The following is a 19,697-nucleotide window of genomic DNA, read 5'->3' as shown; positions in this document are numbered from 1 at the left end:
ACAGATCAAGATTTGTATGACGTCGTCATGACGCGCGCACTTTAGCGTCTCATCAGTTGTGGCTAAAAGGGATACAACTACAGCCAAAATCTCGTTTTCATCCTACTCTTCAACCTAACATCTCGCGAGATTGGCCGTTGCTGTATCCCCTGTAGCCAGAACCTTCGGTTTTGATTCCCCATAAAAAATACTATTTCTTGCCAAATATAACATTCATACATATGTAGCTAAGATTTTATTTTTTTAATTATTATTACTTTTTTCTACAAGCAGTTTCATGAAAATGAAAGTTGATAAAAAAATTAATTGCATGTTAGACTCTTTATGGTGTATTGCATAACAAATAAAAGAATCCCGGTTGTCAGGTAAGCCAAACACTACTGGCTATATCTATACCGGGAGGAGCCACCATAAAATACTAAGATTATAAAAAAGACAAAGACACAAGATTACCGTATTTTATTTTTTTGAAAAAGAGTGCAAAACATGACATACCATTATGTACAGCACATAATAAAAGAATGCAATAACATGACCTCGTCCATCTCGCGTATAACCAACCGTTTCGGGAAAAATATTTACAAAAACAAAATAGTCACACTTTACAGTAGAGAAACATTTCGATAGAGAAACTGAAAAAGAACACAAATTACAGTCCTAGACCAGCAGGCCATATTTAAAAAAAAAAACTTTGAAAAGGTCAAAAACATACGCCTCTTTCTTATTTTTGAGCTTACTAAACAGAGCCCTCTGCTGGCTAAAAGTGGAATTGCATATGATGCTCTTCAATCCTCCTGATAGCATCATCTATCTTTAGATGTGCCTTTATTAAGATACCTGAAACTCCCTGGTATTATGCATTAATAGATAGGGTATGACATATAGCAGCCTGAACGTGACGCGCAAACGCAACAGAACTGGATAGATAGACCTTTTACACTTTATGGACCCATAATAAGTATAGAAAACATACACTGCTGAAAGAGGTATATGTATGTGACTTTGGGTTTGTTCGGCTCCCAAAACATGGAAACTGCGCGCGACACTTTTTTTAAATCAACCTAATGAATGTGATCATCCACCTATACTCTTTCTTTACATTAAAACAACTTCTGTTTAAACAAGATTTCAGTGAAGGCAAAGTGAGTGGTGCTTGCTTACATATGCAAATGATGTGATTGCTACTGTAATGTTGTTGTTAGTATGTTGTTAAGGTGTTCCAGGTGCATGCTAGCTGGCCTCAATCTATCCCTATGGCTCAAGTCCTTCCCCTCAGTGTAAAACTATGGGATATTTAGTCTGTTCATCAAACATTAAAGCAAAAGGAGTCTGACTGGTTTGAACAGTGACAGCATCTCGCACTGTTTGAAGTATCGATCACTTTGCTGGGTGTGGTATGCTTGCTTTAGCAACACCACTAACAAGAAATCCTCCAAGTAGTCAGTTGTAATATAACTTATTGCCATAATGTTATTTTGCAAAAAGCAAAATCCAGACATAGATTACATATGTTGCTTGACTAAATGAGATTGCTTATGGTGACTCTCCAATGAAGATCTTTAACCCTGAAATTATTTCGTCCAGGCCACAGGTTAGAACAGGTTAGACAATTTTGTACAAGCTGACATTCGCGTGATTCTGTCTCATTCAGAATATGTATCTAGACAGCTAAAAACCTCAGAGCGATGGTCATAATGACAAGCATGCGTTGTAATGAAACATTAAAGACCCCATGAAATAGTTTATTGGCGTATTTACTACTAAAACAGGAAGTTGGACATATCAATCAATTATTTCTGATTAACTATGACCCTGTCTATGAAAACTCAGGATTTGTTGGTGATTTATTATTTTTATATAAAATCCTACATTTCGTAAAAATTTAACCTTAATACCTTGAGTAAAATTGAAACTAAAGAAAAACCAGTGACTACTTTGATGCTAATATCATATTAGTTAGATTATGAGACTTTAGCCTGGATTTCACAGACAGGGTCACAAATATAAAGAGTCACCGCCTTAACTTACACTACAGCGGGGCGTAATCTTTATTTGCTACTTGCTATTGCTAGTCGGTGGAAGGTGGTATGAGCCAATCAATAAGTCCAGTTCAAGACTGTACATTTAAAATGCATATGTTCACTTTAAGTCAACTTTAAGAAGTATAGTCGCACATAATGGAACTAAATGCATTTCATGGGGTCTTAAAAAATAAAGGCCCATATCTTCACAATTGCTGTCTGCTCAATTCTTAACATTCATAACAACCTAAAAAACAAACAAAAAAAACATATCAAAACAAAATGATTAGCATAAAAATAAGACTCTTTATCCAGCAGGTATCGGTTAAAATTTATATGATTTGGCAACATACATTCAGATATTTGACAGGTGAGTAAGTAGTCTGTTCCAGCAGTAAACCATGAAGTATTATCTTCAATAGAGAGAGGAGCAAATGACACGTACGCAAGACGTCTTTGTTCGCATTATTGACGTAGATTCACAGAAAACAGGATTTAAGTGAGTCGACATAATCACATTCTCTTATGTGAAAAGGAAGTGCATTCGAAAAAGAATATGCTTTCCTGGGTTTTCTCCCATTACTGATGTTTTGGCTTTAGATTTGTATTCATTCCATTGCTGCAGTTTATGTCTGTTTACTTAAGGGGGCGCTGTCATGCTCGCATTTTGCCTGTGCCCTTTTGTGCCTTGTTTTGGACAACAAGTCATTCCCTGGTTGTTTTAACCTCCGCTTCCCCCCAAAACATAGTAGTCCAGGGGGAGAAGTGACATAAAGGTGAAGGATCATACCATTTGTGTCTGGGGGGGGGGGAGGTGGTGGTCAGCGTGCTATAATTCACTGTGTCGTACAGGAGGTTCTAGCTTATGGGAAAGAGCAGTGAGGACTTTATCGAACTTTTCATAGCGTTCGGTCTGGCTGCCTTCTGAGCCACGACTGCCCCATAAAAGCCTCATCTGAAACTCCGTACAAAAGATTTCCAGCACCTCTTTGCGCTCCTGGAAGTCTGGGAAGAAAAGAGAGATATTATAGAAACTATTACATTTTCTGTTTGGGCAAAATAGTTTTTGAGACATTTTAGCAGAAGTGCATGCATAACTAAAACAGAGGTGCATTGGTAGGAGTAGGCGCAAGTTTTTATTTTAATTTTTATTTTATTTTACATGAATTTTAATTTATATCTAATCAGGGACATTCCCAAATGACTAATCAGGTCATCACCAAAGTATGCAGTTTTATTGCACAGTATGTGAACTAGGCTTCAGCTCAAGCGCAGGTTTAGGACTCAGGGCTAATTGTTTACCTTGCAGTTTGCTCTCGGCGTTGGTGCGATAAAGTCCTCCGTGGTGAGCGATGGTGCGTGCCGCTTCCAGATGGCTCATGACCACATCCACCCCAGACTCCACACTCTCCCATGACTCCAGGGCCTCCCCTGCCGCCACACCACGCTCCATCAGGGACAAAACTGGCACCACGTGAGGGAAGGAGGTGTTGGAGAGCACACAGGTCTCTGAGAAAAACACAATAAGATAAAGGCTTGGTAAATGTAAACTACGCTAAAAGAAAAAACAATATTAGTATATATTCATTAAATATGGGTTTGTGATGCCCCTAGGGGTTAATGTTGGAACTGCTGGATGCAGAATAATTGTTAATAAAAACTGCAAGCCATAACTTTCACCTCACTATCATAATCTCTGTTTGAAACATATAACTGTAGGTTATTTTATGTAATTTTATGTGTAAAAGTCAATCAGCCAACCTTCTTGGCAGTTTTACTTTTATTCTAAGGTGAAATATGTTTTACCTTTGCCATCATTGATGGCTTTGAGGAAGGGCTTGAGTTTCTTCTCATAGAGAATGGCACCTTCAGTGTGTCTCTGTCTCAGTGTCATCCATGTCTGCTCCAACCGTGAGATCTACAACACACAAATGAGAACTTTATGTTAACACTAGTACCACAATACAGTCCATGTACCCATCCCACAAGGTTATACAACATATGTTAAGCTGTGCATATTCAATATGAAATATTAATAGAAAGACGCGTACAAAATCATCTGCTTTGTTGTTTATAGAAATGTGTATCTTTGCTGAAGGCTTTAATGCACCAAGGGATCTGTATGTTCTGGCCTTTATTTTTTTCTTCATTGAATTTTAATGCATGCTGCTGTGTCCCTACACAAGTCCAGGCTGGTCTTGTCTTTCCCCTCAGCCCTCCCCCTGATCTTTTCCTCCACAATTTTTTTGTTCACTGTCCTCTCAATGCCCTTCAATTCTCTTGTTATGCCTCCGCGAGTGGCTGAAACAGAATGGGATTTAATTGCTGTTGGTAAATGTCATTGTGAACGGACACTAGCACGCAACGACAACTCTGAGCGACTTTCACTGCTGAAAAATTCATCGGAAAAACATCTACACTGAATTACAGACTATAGGATAGGTTCACTGTCTCTCATGTGGTGCTCATAGGGCTGTAAGTAAACACATAGTAACCTTAGCCACTGCCTAGAAACACCATGGTAACCACCCAAGACATCGTAGCAACCACACAGCAATGAGCTTAAAACTATATCAGAAAATCTTAGCCACTGCCTAGAAACATCATGGTAACCACCAAGAAAACGCTAACAACCATATAGTAATGTGCTGCTAAAACCCTATGAAAATCTTAGCCACGGCCTATAAACATCATGGTAACTCCCTAGCAACAGCATAGCAATGTGCTAAAAACACTTCAAAAATCTTAGCTACTGCCTAAAAAATATCATTGTAACACCAGAACACCATGGAAACCATATATTAATGTGCTAAAAACACTCTGAAAATCTTATATATTGCTTAAAAACATCATGGTAACCCCCTAGCAACCATATAGTTATGCTAAAACACTCAGCAAATCTGAACTACTGCTTAGAAACATCATGGTAACCCCCTAGCAACAGCATAGCAATGTGCTAAAACACTTCAAAAATCTTAGCTACTGCCTAGAAATATCATTGTAACACCAGAACACCCTGGAAACCATATATTAATGTGCTAAAAACACTCTGAAAATCGTATATATTGCTTAAAAACATCATAGTTACCACCTAGCAACCATAAAGTTATGCTAAAACACTCAGAAAATCTTAACTACTGCTTAGAAACATCATGGTAACCCCGTAGCAACAGCATAGCAATGTGCTGAAACACTCCAAAAATCTTAGCAACTGCCTAGAAACAACATGGTAACCACCCAGGACACCCTAGCAACCACACAGCAACAAGCTAAAAACCAAATCAGAAAATCTTAGCCACTGTCTAGAAACATCACGGTAGACCCCTAGCAACAGCATAGCAATGGGCTAAAAACCATATCAGAAAATCTTAGCTGCTGTCTAGAAACATCATGGAAACCACCAGAGCACCCAACTATCCATATAGTTATGTGCTAAAACACTCTGAAAATCTTAACTACTGCTTAGAAACATCATGGTAACCCCCAAGCAACAACACAGCAATATGCTAAAACACATTTCAAAAATCTTAGCCACTTCCTAGAAACATCATGGTAACCCCCTAGCAACAACACAGCAATATGCTAAAACACATTTCAAAAATCTTAGCCACTTTCTAGAAACATCATGGTAACCCCCTAGCAACACCACAAAGTGCTGAAAACACTTCGAAAATCTAAGCTACTGCCTAGAAACACCATGGTAACCACCAGAACACCCTAGTAACCATATATTAATGTGCTAAAACCCTCGGAAAAACTTAACTACTGCCTATAAACATTATGGTAACCCCCTAGCAACAACACAGCAGTGTACTTACACAATGAAAATCTTAGCTACTGCCTAGAAACACCACCAGAATACAGCAGTGTACAAACACTCAGAAAATCTTAGCCACAGCTTAGAATCATTAAGGCAACCAACCACCAGAAAACCCTAGCAACCACATGGTAATGTGCTAAAACACTCAGAAAATCTTAGCCACAGCTTAGAATCAACATGGTAACCACCAGAACACCCTAGCAACCACATAGTAGTGTGCTAAAACACTCAACAAATCTTAGCCACAGCTTAGAATCATCATGGTAACCACCAGAACACCCTAGCAACCACACAGTAATGTGCTAAAAACAGGAAATCTTAGCTACTGCCTAGAAACACCATGGTAACAACCCAGAACATCCTAACTTGCCGCTGTTTTGCACTAGCACATACTTTTAAATTTTTCTTGGGTAAACTGAATTGTTTGAATGCATGAAACTAGTTTCTGACTTTATTTATTTCTAATTTATGTAGCTAATACTTTTATCCAAAGCAACTTATATACACTAGTGCAGATGCAATCCTGTTATACACAATGGTGATAATTTTTTTATTACCTCTTGCAGGGTTTGAACCTGCAACCTCTGTCTGCAGTTACCAGACCAGATCTGTAACACCTACACAACCCCCTCGATATTCTTTTGATATTCTTGTTCTCTTGTTGTGGTTCGCAATTTCTCACCTGCGGCAGCTCCAGGGCTTTCATGACTGCGGCAAATCCGTACATGTTGCCCATGTTGCTCTTGAGTTCAGCGGCTAGCTGGATGGTCTTATGAAGCAAGGCGGCTCTCTCGTCCGTGCTGCCCGTACAGCCGAGCAAATCAACCGCCATCATTATAGACATGGTGTAAAACCTATTGAAGCAGATAAATACAGCACTACAGATTAACACATTTAACAACTGCAGTGCGGTTTTACATGCAGAACAACTATAAAAATTATCTCAGCTTTGTTTCAGTCCACCCCCTTGTTCCCCGAGTCATGAATCAGTAACAAACAAAAAATCTGGGCATTGACCATCTTAATATTATTTTGTAAACTTGATTAGTTAGGTTAGTGCACTCCTGTGTCCCAATTCAAGGGCTGTGACCTTCTAAGGACGCAACCTCAGAAGGCGATCACTCTGTCTTTGAAGGTGGCAGCCTCTGAAGTCCAGGAAGAGAACCCTTATTTTGTGTCATCTGCTGTACGCACCCAACGCGTTTCTGACTTATTAAAATAAATATGGAACCAAAAAAATATTAATTTATTTAGAAAATATGAAACATTGATGTAGATTAAACTAACCAACAGAATATCAAATTAATCAGCCTTAGAAATATATGCAACATACGCAGAATAATATAAAAACAAAACATAACTTATAATACTAAAGCAGTGAGACAAAACTTTTTTTCTGCTTAATACACACTTTTATTTAATAAAGGTTTTAATTGTTTATTTTAAAATATCCAGCCGTTATTTTCCGTTGTTACAGATGCGCAATGAATCTTGGGATAGCCTAGGCTTTGAAAAATCCATTCGTTCTATCCTTAAAAGCACGGAGAAATAAGGCTCATTTTGAGGCTTTATTTTAAGCATCCTCGAATTGAGACAACCTTACTAGCCTTAAGTCGCGCTGCTGTGATGCAGAATACGTCCTTAAGGTGCATTCACACCAGCCGCGGTAGAGGCGGCAAAAACGCGATATTCATGCGTAGTTGGATGCTTAAACATTTGAGTTTACTCGCTTCATTCGCGCGTGAAATTCTAGTCATTCGGGACATTCACGCGGAATTTCGCGTCAAGGGAGGGGCTTTTGCGACTCCTCTGAGACTCCACTCGCTTCCTGTAATCACGTCACTACTCCAGCAAGGTCCTGATTGGTTAAGGCGGCGCAGAAATCCGCCGAAGTTCAGATTTTTCAACTTGCGCATTTCCCGCAGCAAAACTCAATTCGAGCGCAACGCGGCATCTGCACCTACCGCACGTAAAGCGCAGCAGGATGCCTAATCGCGTGTTTGCATTGACTTAACATGTAAATCCCTCACGCTTGCCGCCTCTACCGCGTCTGGTGTGAACCCTGCATTAGAAGTTTGCAGTCTTCGAATTGGGACACAGCTTACAGTGTAGTACTTAAGGTCCACTGTGTAGATTTTAGTGCCATCTAGCGGTAAGACTGTGAATTGCAACAAACGGCTCAGTCCACAGCTCACCCCTCTCTTTCGAAAATGCATAGAGAAGCTACGGTAGCCACCACAGGACAAACATGTCATCGTCTGAGATCAGTTTGTCTGTTTAGGGCTACTGTAGAAACAGGACGGTGACTTCCATGTAAGGAGACCCGTGGTGTATGTAAATAAAAATGGTTCGTTCTAGGCAAAAAAAACAATACAGTTCATTATTTAAGATCTTTATATACAACTGATAATATAGTTATCTATATTATATTGCATTTCTGTCAAGAAATCCTTCTAAAATTACACAGTGCACCTTAAATTGGATATTTTTTCATATACGTTTGGTATGTTTAGTTTTGTTTAGGTAAAAGTGTGTGTATCCCCTAACCTCTCCAGTAGGTCCAGCCGCAGCTGGTGTCCATGCGGAAGAGTCAGCAACTCCAGCCCTGAGCTCACCCCCATCATCCTCTGCATCTCCTTGGTAACGCCCAGTATCCTAGCAACCTAGAGATGGCCACACAGTTACAGGGGTAATATATTCAACCCCACCCCCTTTATTTCCATCCAAATATAGTCCCGGTGACTTCTAATTAGTCTTGAACTCATCAAATGATAAATGTGGTAAACATTAGCGTGGACAGCACAGCTTGGGCATTACCGAGCTGTACAGACTTCATCAATCAGCTTATGATGCGTGCATTATGTAATACGTCTGTTGAAAGTTTATCACTGTATTATTCTCATTGATCTGAAAACAAAGCAGGGGTTTGAAAGACCCTAAAGCATGATTGTATTAATCTGTTTCCTATGAGAGTGTTTTGAGTACAAGTTATTTTTTTACCGTGCAGTCTGCCATGGTAATGTGCTTGGCGGCTGTCTTTGGATCCACCTCCGCCAACAGCTCCTTGACTTTCTTCAACACGCTCATCTCCAGTGGCTTATTTTCTGCCGGCAGAAGAGTCGACTGGTATTTTCCTGGCTTGAAGGAAGAGCTGGTCTCCACTAGAGGGAGCATGAAGCCGTCTACCCCTTCATTCGCTCCAGAGCCTTGGCTTTGGCCCTCCTCTACTCTCAGCCTCTCCACATAACTCTTAGAGGCTGGCGTGGGGGCTTGTCCGGGTCTCAACTCACAGTAGCTTCCCCCGGGCTCCGAACTCTCGGAGGGATATCCATGGGGGACAGGCGTGGAGTGGATGCTAGGGGGAGTCTCTGAGCAATGAAGGTTGTTATTGGAGGAGGAGGGTGAGAGATTGGGATCACTAGACCGTCGCATCACAGGGGAGGGCGGGATTACGGCAAGGATACGCCCACCTGAGCCATGTCTGTGGCGGGACACTGAATAAATAATACACAGGAAGACATAATTGTAGACGTGATTAGCAAATTCTGTCTTACTTTACAAAGTAATATCAGTTATTTTGTCTTTTGAAGCTTAACTTTATGCCTCCCGATTCACTGAGGAGATTCTGAGGTGTAATGTTAAAGGATTCGTCAATTTCCTTAAAAAAAATCCAGATAATTTACTCACCACCATGTCATCCAAGATGTTGAGAAGAAATTTTGTTTTTTGAGGAAAACATTCCATGTTTTTTCTCATTTTATTGAACTTTAATAGACACCAACACTTAACAGTTTTAATGCAGTTTAAAATTGCATTTTCAAAGGACTCTAAACGATCCCAAATGAGGCATAAAGGTCTTCTACAAAATGATTGAAATTTTTGACAAGAAAAATAAAAAATATGCACTTTTAAACCACAACTTCTCGTCTATCTCCAGTCATGTGACGCGCTAGCGCGACCTCATGCAATCCGTCATCACGTCAAGAGGTCACGGAGGACGTATGCGAAACTACACCCCAGTGTTTACAAGTGTGGAGAAAGAAGACAGTTCTGACGTTGTTGTATGTGGAATGATATTAATTAAAGGGGACAGAGAATGAAAAACCATTTTGACCTTGTCTTTGTTGAATAATGGTAGTCTACCCGCATTCACAAACATACAAAAAGTGCTAGACATGCTAAACATCTCAGTCTCATAGAAATTCCTCTTTTAGAAATGTCAGCCAGAAAACGGCCCAATCTGAAAAAACTGATGCTTATGACATCACAGGCATCTCACTGCCCCTCCACTTTAAAATAATTGGCTACATTTTTAGAGTGGCAGCAAAGTCAGCCAATCAGAAATGAGATTGCAAGTTAAGCGAGTAGGGGGAGCCAAATAGGTGCAAAACCACTTGTTTAAAATCCCCCACCCTTATAGAGCTATCTGAGAGAGGTTTTTAGGAAGCTTCTAAGGCATTACAGACCATTACAGAGGTTTAAAAGTGCAAATTTTTAATTTGTTTTGTCAAAAATGACAATCGTTTCGCTAGATAAGACCTAAAACTGCCATTTTAAACTGCATTAAAACTGTTAAGTGTTGGGGTCCATTAAAGTCCATTAAAATGAGAAAAATCCTGTAATGTTTTCCTCAAAAAACATAATTTCTTCTCGACTGAACATAGAAAAACATAAACATTTTGGATGACATGGTGGTTAGTAAATTATCTGGATTTTTTTAAGAAAATGGACTAATCCTTTAAAGTCGCCATAAAAATAAAATAAAAAACTGTAATTTGTTTTGGTATATTGTGGTATTCTTTTTACAAATGATATGACTTGATCTGTGAGCTTCATTATAAATCTTTAATCAAAAACGCAAATCTCCTAAAAACGATCTCTCTTCACTTCCGATCATATGGTATGGCAGGTGGGCGGGATCTGGGAGAAGATCGCTGCGATTAGCAATTAGCAACATGACCCATCTTCAAATGATCCAATCAGATCTCAATTAACAAATTCAAATCCAGCCCTGCCTTATTTCATTTCATAAGCCGGTTTTACTCGGATATACGTCACCACGTGGAAAATATGGCAATCACTACTTCTGTTTCATGCCGACTTTAATAAAATGAGCACTATTTAAAAAAAAAATATATGATTTAATATCCAAATACTGATGCATAATGTGTGTGTTTACTCACTGCCGGTGTACGCAGGGGATAGGGGAGTCTCTCCAACAGGGGACAGGGGGCGACGATACTCTTGTATCTGATCCATACTCATGGCGCAGTTTCTCATAGCATCCTTATGATGTACAGTAGAGGGGCTAGAAAAAAACAAATGAATTATTTTAGATTTCTTAGCAACCCATTCTGTTTCTGACTACGTAAAGCATTTCGTGGTGAGCAGGTCAGGTGAACAAAACACATAGTTAGGGCTATGGGCAGATTGTGACACTACAAAACGTGCATTCAGGGGGGTGAAGTGACATGTCCAAGTGGCTAATTCGGTTTGGAAATAAACCTAGAGATTCGTAAGTGTGAGGGAGGGAGTCTGTGCCAGCTGTGAACACACACAAAAAAAACACACAGACCAGCTGCTACCCTCCGCAGGTTTCACTTCAGGCTCGACTGTCTGAGATTCAGCTGGCTCTGTAGACTGGGCAGCACTGATGATACAAGACATCTTTAATGAGTAAATCACATCTGCATCCGTCTCACGTGTGTTTGACTATTATAAACAATGTGTATCCACCTGATCTCACACCTGACATTACACCTGCCAATCCCACATATATCAGGCAGAATTTTTAATGCATATTAAAAACGGCATTAGCATAAATGCATTATGAATATGTTTAATAACTAGTTCTGACTGCTTTTGTCCTGAAGATACAATGCTGGGTTAGATCTGTTTAATGTTACTTTAAGATACCTGCTACATTAAACAAAAATAAGATGATTAATTCTCTACCTGTGAGGAATGATCTTTTCCGTCGTTAATCCGTCCGTCATAGTAACGCTACGTCTTTTGATGTGCGCCCCCCTCTGGCTTGATGGCGAATGTCCAGATCCTGGTCTCCCACCAGCTAAAGCAAACGTCGCCTCCACGTATCTCAGTGGCAGCGTTCGGTTGACCGGACACAGCAGCTGGGCTCCGGTGCGTGGGCATACGGCCCGGCCCGTGCCGGCATGGTGCCTGACCAGCGTGGGCACCGAGTCAAAGCTCTCGTGTTCCAGCATGTACTGGATTTTGGTTTGCCCGCTCTTGACGAGAACTTTACTTATCCGACAATGTACAACTTCCTGCTGCCAGCGACACGTCAGGACATAGTCGCCCACGGTGGACAGGGAGTCCCGGACAAGGAATTCGCCGCTACGTGATACCACGGTTTCTGCGACCTGTTTTGACACAAAAAAGGAACTTTTATTGAAAAAGGAAACAGGGGCATCAGAATTTTTGCATTTGTACAGATTTTAATGATCGTAAAAAGTGGCAACTCGTAACTGCTCATCAGAGGGGCACAAATTCAAAATATGTGTTCGGAGTGTCATGTCTGTTGCTTGTTTTTTCAAAATATCTGTTTGTTACGTCTTGTCAACAATGTGCATCATGTGTTTTGTCAAAATAAGTGCCTGCTGCACACGTAATCACAAAATGTCACTTAATACTTCGTCTCCTCCGTCCTCGGAAGCAAGGAAAGGAAACGAGGATGCACAACAGTCTGATTAAAGCACTAAAGCAAAGTTGTGTTGGTTCTGTCCTTCAGCAGATGGCGCTACAGCACATTTATTCAGGTCAGAAGTGCAGCATGGGGGCGTATCGCCATGGCGACTGCATACAGTTTTTAATAGAGAGGGCTGGAGTTTCTCTTTACTCCAACTCAAGCAGGAATACATTATGGTAATGCCCAGATGGCTGCTCTCGTAGTAGACACAGCGTGGGCAGCAGTTTGAGTCTGTGCAGAAAAAAGCACACCTACAAACGCAGACAGGATAACACAAATACACATCCACAACAAATACAAACAGAAAGCTCCCTATACTTAGAGGTTAAAAAGTGTTAACACACCTACACCCCAGCACTCTTTTGCACATATAATCTTTTCATTTATGAAAACATGGTGCAGCTCCTAGGACAAAATACATGAGCGCCCATATAAATATATATACATACATATAATGTGCCGCAGTGAGGTTCTGTCTTTTTACCAGTAAGACATCATTCACACATCAGTACCAAAATATCGGTCAACTCTGTGAGAAAGCGGATGTTACCTGTGGCGTGCGACGAGCTCAGTGTTGTTTTTGGAAACATTGGTGGGTTATGACTTCATATCCACGGTCTATATTTTGTTGTTTTCACATCTGTGGCAAGAGCTGATGGTCGCGAAGTTGCTCGTGACCAAAAACATTGCATTAGGCGATGTCAAACCTAACCTGCGTCTTAAACAACAGTACTGTTTGCACATTAGGCTTCACAGAGGGTGTTCTAGGACGTCGGCAAATACAGTAGATGGTTTTAAGCAACTTTGGTGAAGAAATGTGGACTTTAACTTCAGGTGTGCTCGACTTTTAAGCAGCGTGCGTGTGGAAACGTCTGTAAATAGCGTGGGTAAAGGCATCATCTGTTTAAAGGGACACTCCACTTTTTTGAAAATATGTTCATTTCCAGCACCCCTAGAGTTAAACATTTGATTTTTACCATTTTGTAATCCATTCAGCCAATTTCCAAGTCTGGCAGTACCACTTTGAGCATAGCTTAGCATAATCCATTGAATCTAATTAGACCATTAGCATCGTGCTCAAAAATTTTATATTTCAGAGTCTCAAAGATTAAGGGCTCCATCTTACACCCGGCGCAATACAACACAATGCACGACGCAAGTGTCTTTTGCTAGTTTCCACCCTGCGCATTTATAATTTTCACGTTAAGCGCCACGTTGTTTAAATAGCAAATGCATTTGAGACTCTCATTGGTTTATTGCACGTTACGCCCAAAACACACCCATACCTCATTAGGAAAATATGTACAAGCCTTTTCGACTCTGCACTCGGCCCACAAACCATTTTTCCCGTCGTTAAATTAGCAAAAGTGGCATCGGACACGCCCATTTAGACCATGTACCGTGCGCTTTAGACGATGCGCTTAGATCGTTAAAATAGGGCCCAAAAAGTTGCCAGAATGAGAGTATAGTATATCGGCCTAGAAAATGGCAACTTTTACTTTTTGTCGGCCTTAGTACGCGATGTAACTACAGAAAAGTTGAGTTTTGAATACGAAAAATATCAAAACTCTTTGGTTAATTTTGAGTGCGATGCTAATGGTCTAATTAGATTCAATGAATTATGCTAAGCTATGCTAAAAGTGGTACCGCCAGACCCGGAGATCGGCTGAATGGATTCCAAAATAGTTAAAATCAAATGTTTAACTCTGGGGGAGCTGGAAAATGAGCTGTCAGCGCGGTCTGAAGTCCTCCATTCTAAATGCCGGAAAATCTTAATTTTTAGTTCGGACATAGCGCTCTTACTGGCAAATTGGCAGCACTGATTTACCAGAAAGGTTCGGTTGACACATGACCTATTAACTGCAATTTATCAGTAAATTACCAGTAAAGACTGTAAAGACTGTTTGGGACTAATAAGAGACAACCTGAAACACATGCTCACCTCTCGTGGAATATGGCCATGGTACCAGCCGTGGCTCCTCATGTCACTGCTACTGAGCTTGAGTTCCTCCTCCAGCTCTTTCTTGAGTTTCTCCGGTGGAGACTCCAGCAGATACTTCTCTTTGGAGAACTGCACAAAACACACAAACCACAACATAAGTTACACTTTTGTCTTTCGTGTACATATACAAGCACCTGTCTGCACTGAAATCCTGGTTTGATTCAACTTGTGTTTGAGTAAAATATGAACATACCCCATCATTTAAATGAATCTATGTTGGGTTGTTTCAACACAAGATAGCATGTTGCTTCGACTGGTGGGTCAGTGGACTCTGGACAATTTTTTTTTCATAATTCCCACAGGTCTATGTAACAATAGGCAACAATACACTGTATGGGTCAAAATTATAATTTTTTATGCAAAAAATTATTAGGATATTAAGAAAAGAACATATTGCATGAAAATATTTTGTATATAATCAAAAATGTATTTATTGTTAGAAATATGTGTTGCTAAGGACTTTTGTTGACAACTTTAAATTCGATTTTCCCAATATTTTGATATTTCTACTTCCACTTCAAATCTTGACTAGTGTCCCTGCATGGTCGCCGTGATTTCACCAAGTAAGATGTGATCCTGGATCAATATTTTTTGTTGATCCTGGATCAACGTTTTAATCAAAGATACCCTAACCTACCCTTAACTCAAACCCTAACCATTTTAAACCCTCAAATTAGTGTGAAATAATAGTTTGAGGAGTATTTCTTAAAAGCCCCTAACCCAATCCTAAACCTAAATCTAACATACAAACTAATCCTGATCCTGCAATCTGATTGGTTAATGAAAATGTTGATCCAGGACCAAAAATGGTGTTAATCCAGGATCACATCCTACTTGGTGAAATCACGTTCACCTACTTGCATTTTGCCCAAATATTGTTCTATCCTAACAACCCATACATCAATGGAAAGCATATTTATTCAACTTTTAGATGATGTTTATATCTTAATTTCAAAAAATTGCCCTTGGTTTTGTAGTCCAGGTTCACATGTTAATTTTCTAGGTTTGTTCATTTATTACCCAACCATGGACTGAAACAACCCAACCTATGGGTTGAAAAAGTATGCGTTTAAAAACACTTATAAGTATTGATCATTTATAAAAAAATAAAACAATCCTGGGCAAAAACCGTAAGGTTTATTGCCTCACTTATCAAACTGACATATCAATCCATGCGATAGATTAAAAACCTATTTCAGCCACACAGAACTTCATCATAGATGTCTATACCTATATAAGTGTCTATATAAGTGTACATATTTAGCCTGACTTTTATATATCATTTTATTGATGTACCCTGCTAAATATATCGGCTAGTCACCAACGCTTTGTACGTTGCGTGTATAACACTGTAAAAAACACTATAGTTCATAAAAAAACTATTTATCTTCATTTACAATTTCAAAACCGTATGACTTTCTTTTAACACCACCATACATTTAGGGTAACCAGATAAACCAGCAAAGTTTTGGGTACACTCTTAGTATAAAAGTTATATGAAGGTACACAAGTTGTCACTTTTATTTTTTTTAAAGTACACTTTTGTACCTAAAAGGTGCATATTGGTTTCTCAAATGTACATATCTGTACAAAAATAGTACATATTAGGACCTTTTCAAATGGTACCGTCCCAGTGACAACTTTTGTACCTTTTTATATAAGAGTGTGGTCCACCATCTACACCATCTCCTTGCCAGCAGTGACCATCTGTGAAAACCCAGCTAAAGTCATTTTTTTGTGATTTACTGTTTTTTATAACTTGATTATTATTGACTGAGTAAGGTCACGTCAAAGATTGAAATCAATGCAAAATCAAACTTTGATGCTCCTAATCTCAAAATCAGTTTTTGAGCCTTATGCTTGGATTTCACAGACAGATATACAAATATCTTTTCAGCACAGTAACTCCACCATTATTAAAGAAACACATTTACACAAAAACGTATTTTCTTGGCCAAAGATCAACACCACACCAGACTTGTCTGTTTGGACAACAACTCTCAGAGAATGATTTATGAGTCCGACAGTTAAAAGCTAAGGTCTCGACCCTCTGAACTAGAAAACCGAATCCAAACACAGACACAATGCAATCAAGTCAATAAAAAAGACAACAGAGAAAGCTTAATGCACTAATAGGGGACAAACCCATGTAAGGTCATGGAGAATATAAGTGCAGTACTGTGAGTCTGTGTGTGAGGGTGAACATTACAGCTACAGGATCAATTTTGCAGTCTTGGGTCACTCTGATGGTCTCTGCCTCTCGATTTAAGAGTAAATTGATTAGACATCTGCTTCCTGTTCCTCTTATGGTTCCTTCCTCGCTTCGACCCTCTAATACCCGTGGGTGAAGAAGAAGATGATGCTACATTTCAGCTATATTCCTCTCTTATTTAATTGGCTGTGTGTGCGTGCTAGTGTACGTTTGTACAAATGTGAGAAAGTGCAGGGTCAAGCGTATGGAGTTATTGCTTTGCCTCTGCCCCCAGGGACCAAATCCACCACCTGGCTCTAACCAGGCCTTTTTCATAGTCTCATATACTGTAGGTAATTGTCTTTCGCCGCGCAAAGATGGCCACAAGGTACGATATCCTGGTCTCGTATATTCTGTACTTAGGACCATGGGGAAAACTCACAGTCTGCTAGTGATATTAGTTTCATATTGACTTATGAGAGGTAGCGTTTGGAAGAGATTACAACCATTTTCATTTTTTTAAAACTCCTCGCCTCCGCGGCCCTACTTTATTTGGGTTTATATGAGATGCGAGCTGCCGAGAAATTTTTCTGTGAAGTACTGTGTTTTCTACAGTATGATCACAAGATGAGATGAGAATAGAAGATACAAAGATGATTAAGATGAATTAAGGTGGACCAGATGAGATGACATAAGATACATCACCGTCTATAGTCAGATATAGTCCGGTTTATCAACTTAAATTTGGTTACATGTCATTTTTGCCAAAATAATCTGTAATGTAAGCAAATTCAATAGTGATTATAAGGTGTTTGGTTTTATTTATTTACTTATTTGTGAGCTATGGTTAGACATCTATTATTTTTTACGTCTATTTTTTTTGCCTAGACGTCTTCAATGTGTTTGGACGGCTATTAGATGTTAAATTTAGCATGCAGGTTGTGTCATTTCTTCAAGGAAGAGTCTATGGAAAGGAATTAAAAGATCTCTGAAGACTCCAGCCAGATATGTACACTATTTCAACTCCCCTTGTCCCATTTAGAATCGCTCCTCGAGGGCTAAAGTGTCTTTCTCGCTGCCCTCCATAGAGAAACTATTGCTGGCGGTCTAATGAATAGCATGCTGGGAGAAATGAGCTGACCACATGCATGGATGAAGATAGTGAAAACAAGAGATTTTCAAAATACAGGAGAGATAACACTGGCGATTGGTGGTAATGGTGGGGGTCTTTGGTTGTCATGGACACATCCAATGTGTGTTTTGATCATGTACCATTGGTGTTAGACCATGCATGTATTGAAACACTTTAGGTGGTAGAGCATTGGTAGCAACGCAAATGCCATGGGTTTGATCACAAGTATTTAGCTGCATTGCAAATTAGTTTTCCTTTATCATATGGAAGGTGTTTGACTGAAAATCGGTAAGTAAACGCACACAGCCCATCACCCTGGCACATCCAGAGATGGTTATCTTCAGACCCCCGCCGTTTGTCATGAATAACATGCAAGCATGATTCATCGCCCAATTTCATTCAGCACCTCCATTCTATAGAGCCACCAATCGCATCGCTCCATCTAACAAGACCCCCAACCCTAATTCCATTTCGACCAATCAAATGAAACCCCTGCAATCAGTCAGATCCTGGGTGATTGAATGCAGCTGCTCCTTTGGATGAAAGAAAAGCCATAGACACAAAAAACCATTAGGCAAACACCACAGCGCAGATGTGGCAGATAGGGAATCATGGGTCAGTGACTGCCATTGAGTCTGATCTCGGAGGTAGAGCTAATCCAGTCAGTCCCAGTGCTTTGACTGATAACGGGACGCGGGTGGCAAAAATCACCTGCCACTCAGATCTAGAATACGTTTTAGGCAAGAAATATACTTTATGGCATCAGAAACAAATGCATGGCCAACACTGGTCTTGTTGCACAAACTTTACATGCATTTTAACTGCCTTTAAAATAATAAAATAATGTTTTTAGTCATACTGGAGTTTTTGTCTAATAGCCCAGATACACAAATGGTTTTCATTATGATAGAGCGTGTTATAAACTACTTTTTGTCTGAAAGTAATTTTGCGATCTTTATAGTTAAGGTTTAGGTCCTGGCCAATAGCACTGTGTTTGTGCCTATACTATGACCTTTCCCTCCGCCTTACCCAGGGGTCCTAATTTTAAGACGTTGTCCATATGCTTCCCATGAAGTTGCCATTGGCTTCTTATCCCATCTTAAGCCACGTTAAACACCCTATCATGCCCTCATCTCCCTAAAACACCTTTTGCATTATCAATCTATTTAACATCCCGCTTCTTGCTTTCTCACCCACCCAATCTTCACAAAATCTCCCCATCTGTCATCACTGGCCTACATCCCAATACATAACATCTTAACGATCTCTACTGTGTCTTTCTCACTTCTCCTTTAAGCACACGCCAATAAACACTAGGGTCAAGCACATATGCAAGGATGTTTTAGGGTACTGCCCCAGTGACAGCTTTGGTACCTTTTTTTAAGTTTATTAGGGTATTTACATTGTATTTTAAAGAATACTATGGCACATGTCCAAAACATCATAGCCATGGTATTACTGTACACTTATCACTGGGACGGCACCTTTTCAAAAAGTACACTTTTGTACGTAAAAGGAAAGATATTAGCACATCTTGGTACCTTAGACGTACATACTGGTACCTTAAAGGTACTTTTCTATACCTAAATACGTACTAAGGTACAGATGTATGTAACATGACATTTATTACTGATATATATTTTCTTCTAAAAACACCATGTTGGTACCATTTAAGTACCTTTTCCTAATAGTAAGTGGGATACACACACTAGCATGCTATTTTAACAAACAAAACAGCAGAAGTTTCAGAAGAGTGCAACATGACCTCAGCTCTGGACATAGCAAGAATTAGGTCATTTCAAACCCGCCCTGCTGTTTCTGT

At 39.7% G+C, this 19,697-nt stretch overlaps 1 protein-coding gene across 1 annotated transcript in view; it reads right to left on the bottom strand.

Annotated features, from left to right (window-relative positions):
- Nucleotides 1-680: 680 nt before the first annotated feature.
- The window catches only part of sh2d3ca (SH2 domain containing 3Ca), a 48,076-nt gene continuing 29,059 nt past the window's right edge, over nt 681-19,697 (bottom strand). The window contains exons 4-12 of the mRNA XM_065290381.2: nt 14,493-14,621; nt 11,797-12,224; nt 11,025-11,149; nt 8,842-9,335; nt 8,389-8,504; nt 6,524-6,695; nt 3,828-3,939; nt 3,324-3,530; nt 681-3,026 (exon numbers count right to left, since the gene is read on the bottom strand). Of these exons, the coding sequence (XP_065146453.1) occupies nt 2,851-3,026; nt 3,324-3,530; nt 3,828-3,939; nt 6,524-6,695; nt 8,389-8,504; nt 8,842-9,335; nt 11,025-11,149; nt 11,797-12,224; nt 14,493-14,621 (1,959 nt within the window). The 3' untranslated portion in view covers nt 681-2,850. The remainder of the gene's footprint in view (nt 3,027-3,323; nt 3,531-3,827; nt 3,940-6,523; nt 6,696-8,388; nt 8,505-8,841; nt 9,336-11,024; nt 11,150-11,796; nt 12,225-14,492; nt 14,622-19,697) is intronic.

Source organism: Paramisgurnus dabryanus, chromosome 10 (genome assembly GCF_030506205.2).
Source record: "Paramisgurnus dabryanus chromosome 10, PD_genome_1.1, whole genome shotgun sequence".
NCBI classification, from domain to species: domain Eukaryota; kingdom Metazoa; phylum Chordata; class Actinopteri; order Cypriniformes; family Cobitidae; genus Paramisgurnus; species Paramisgurnus dabryanus.
The sequence above is the reverse complement of the archived record's forward strand: the minus strand, read 5'-3'. Positions and strand labels throughout refer to the sequence as shown.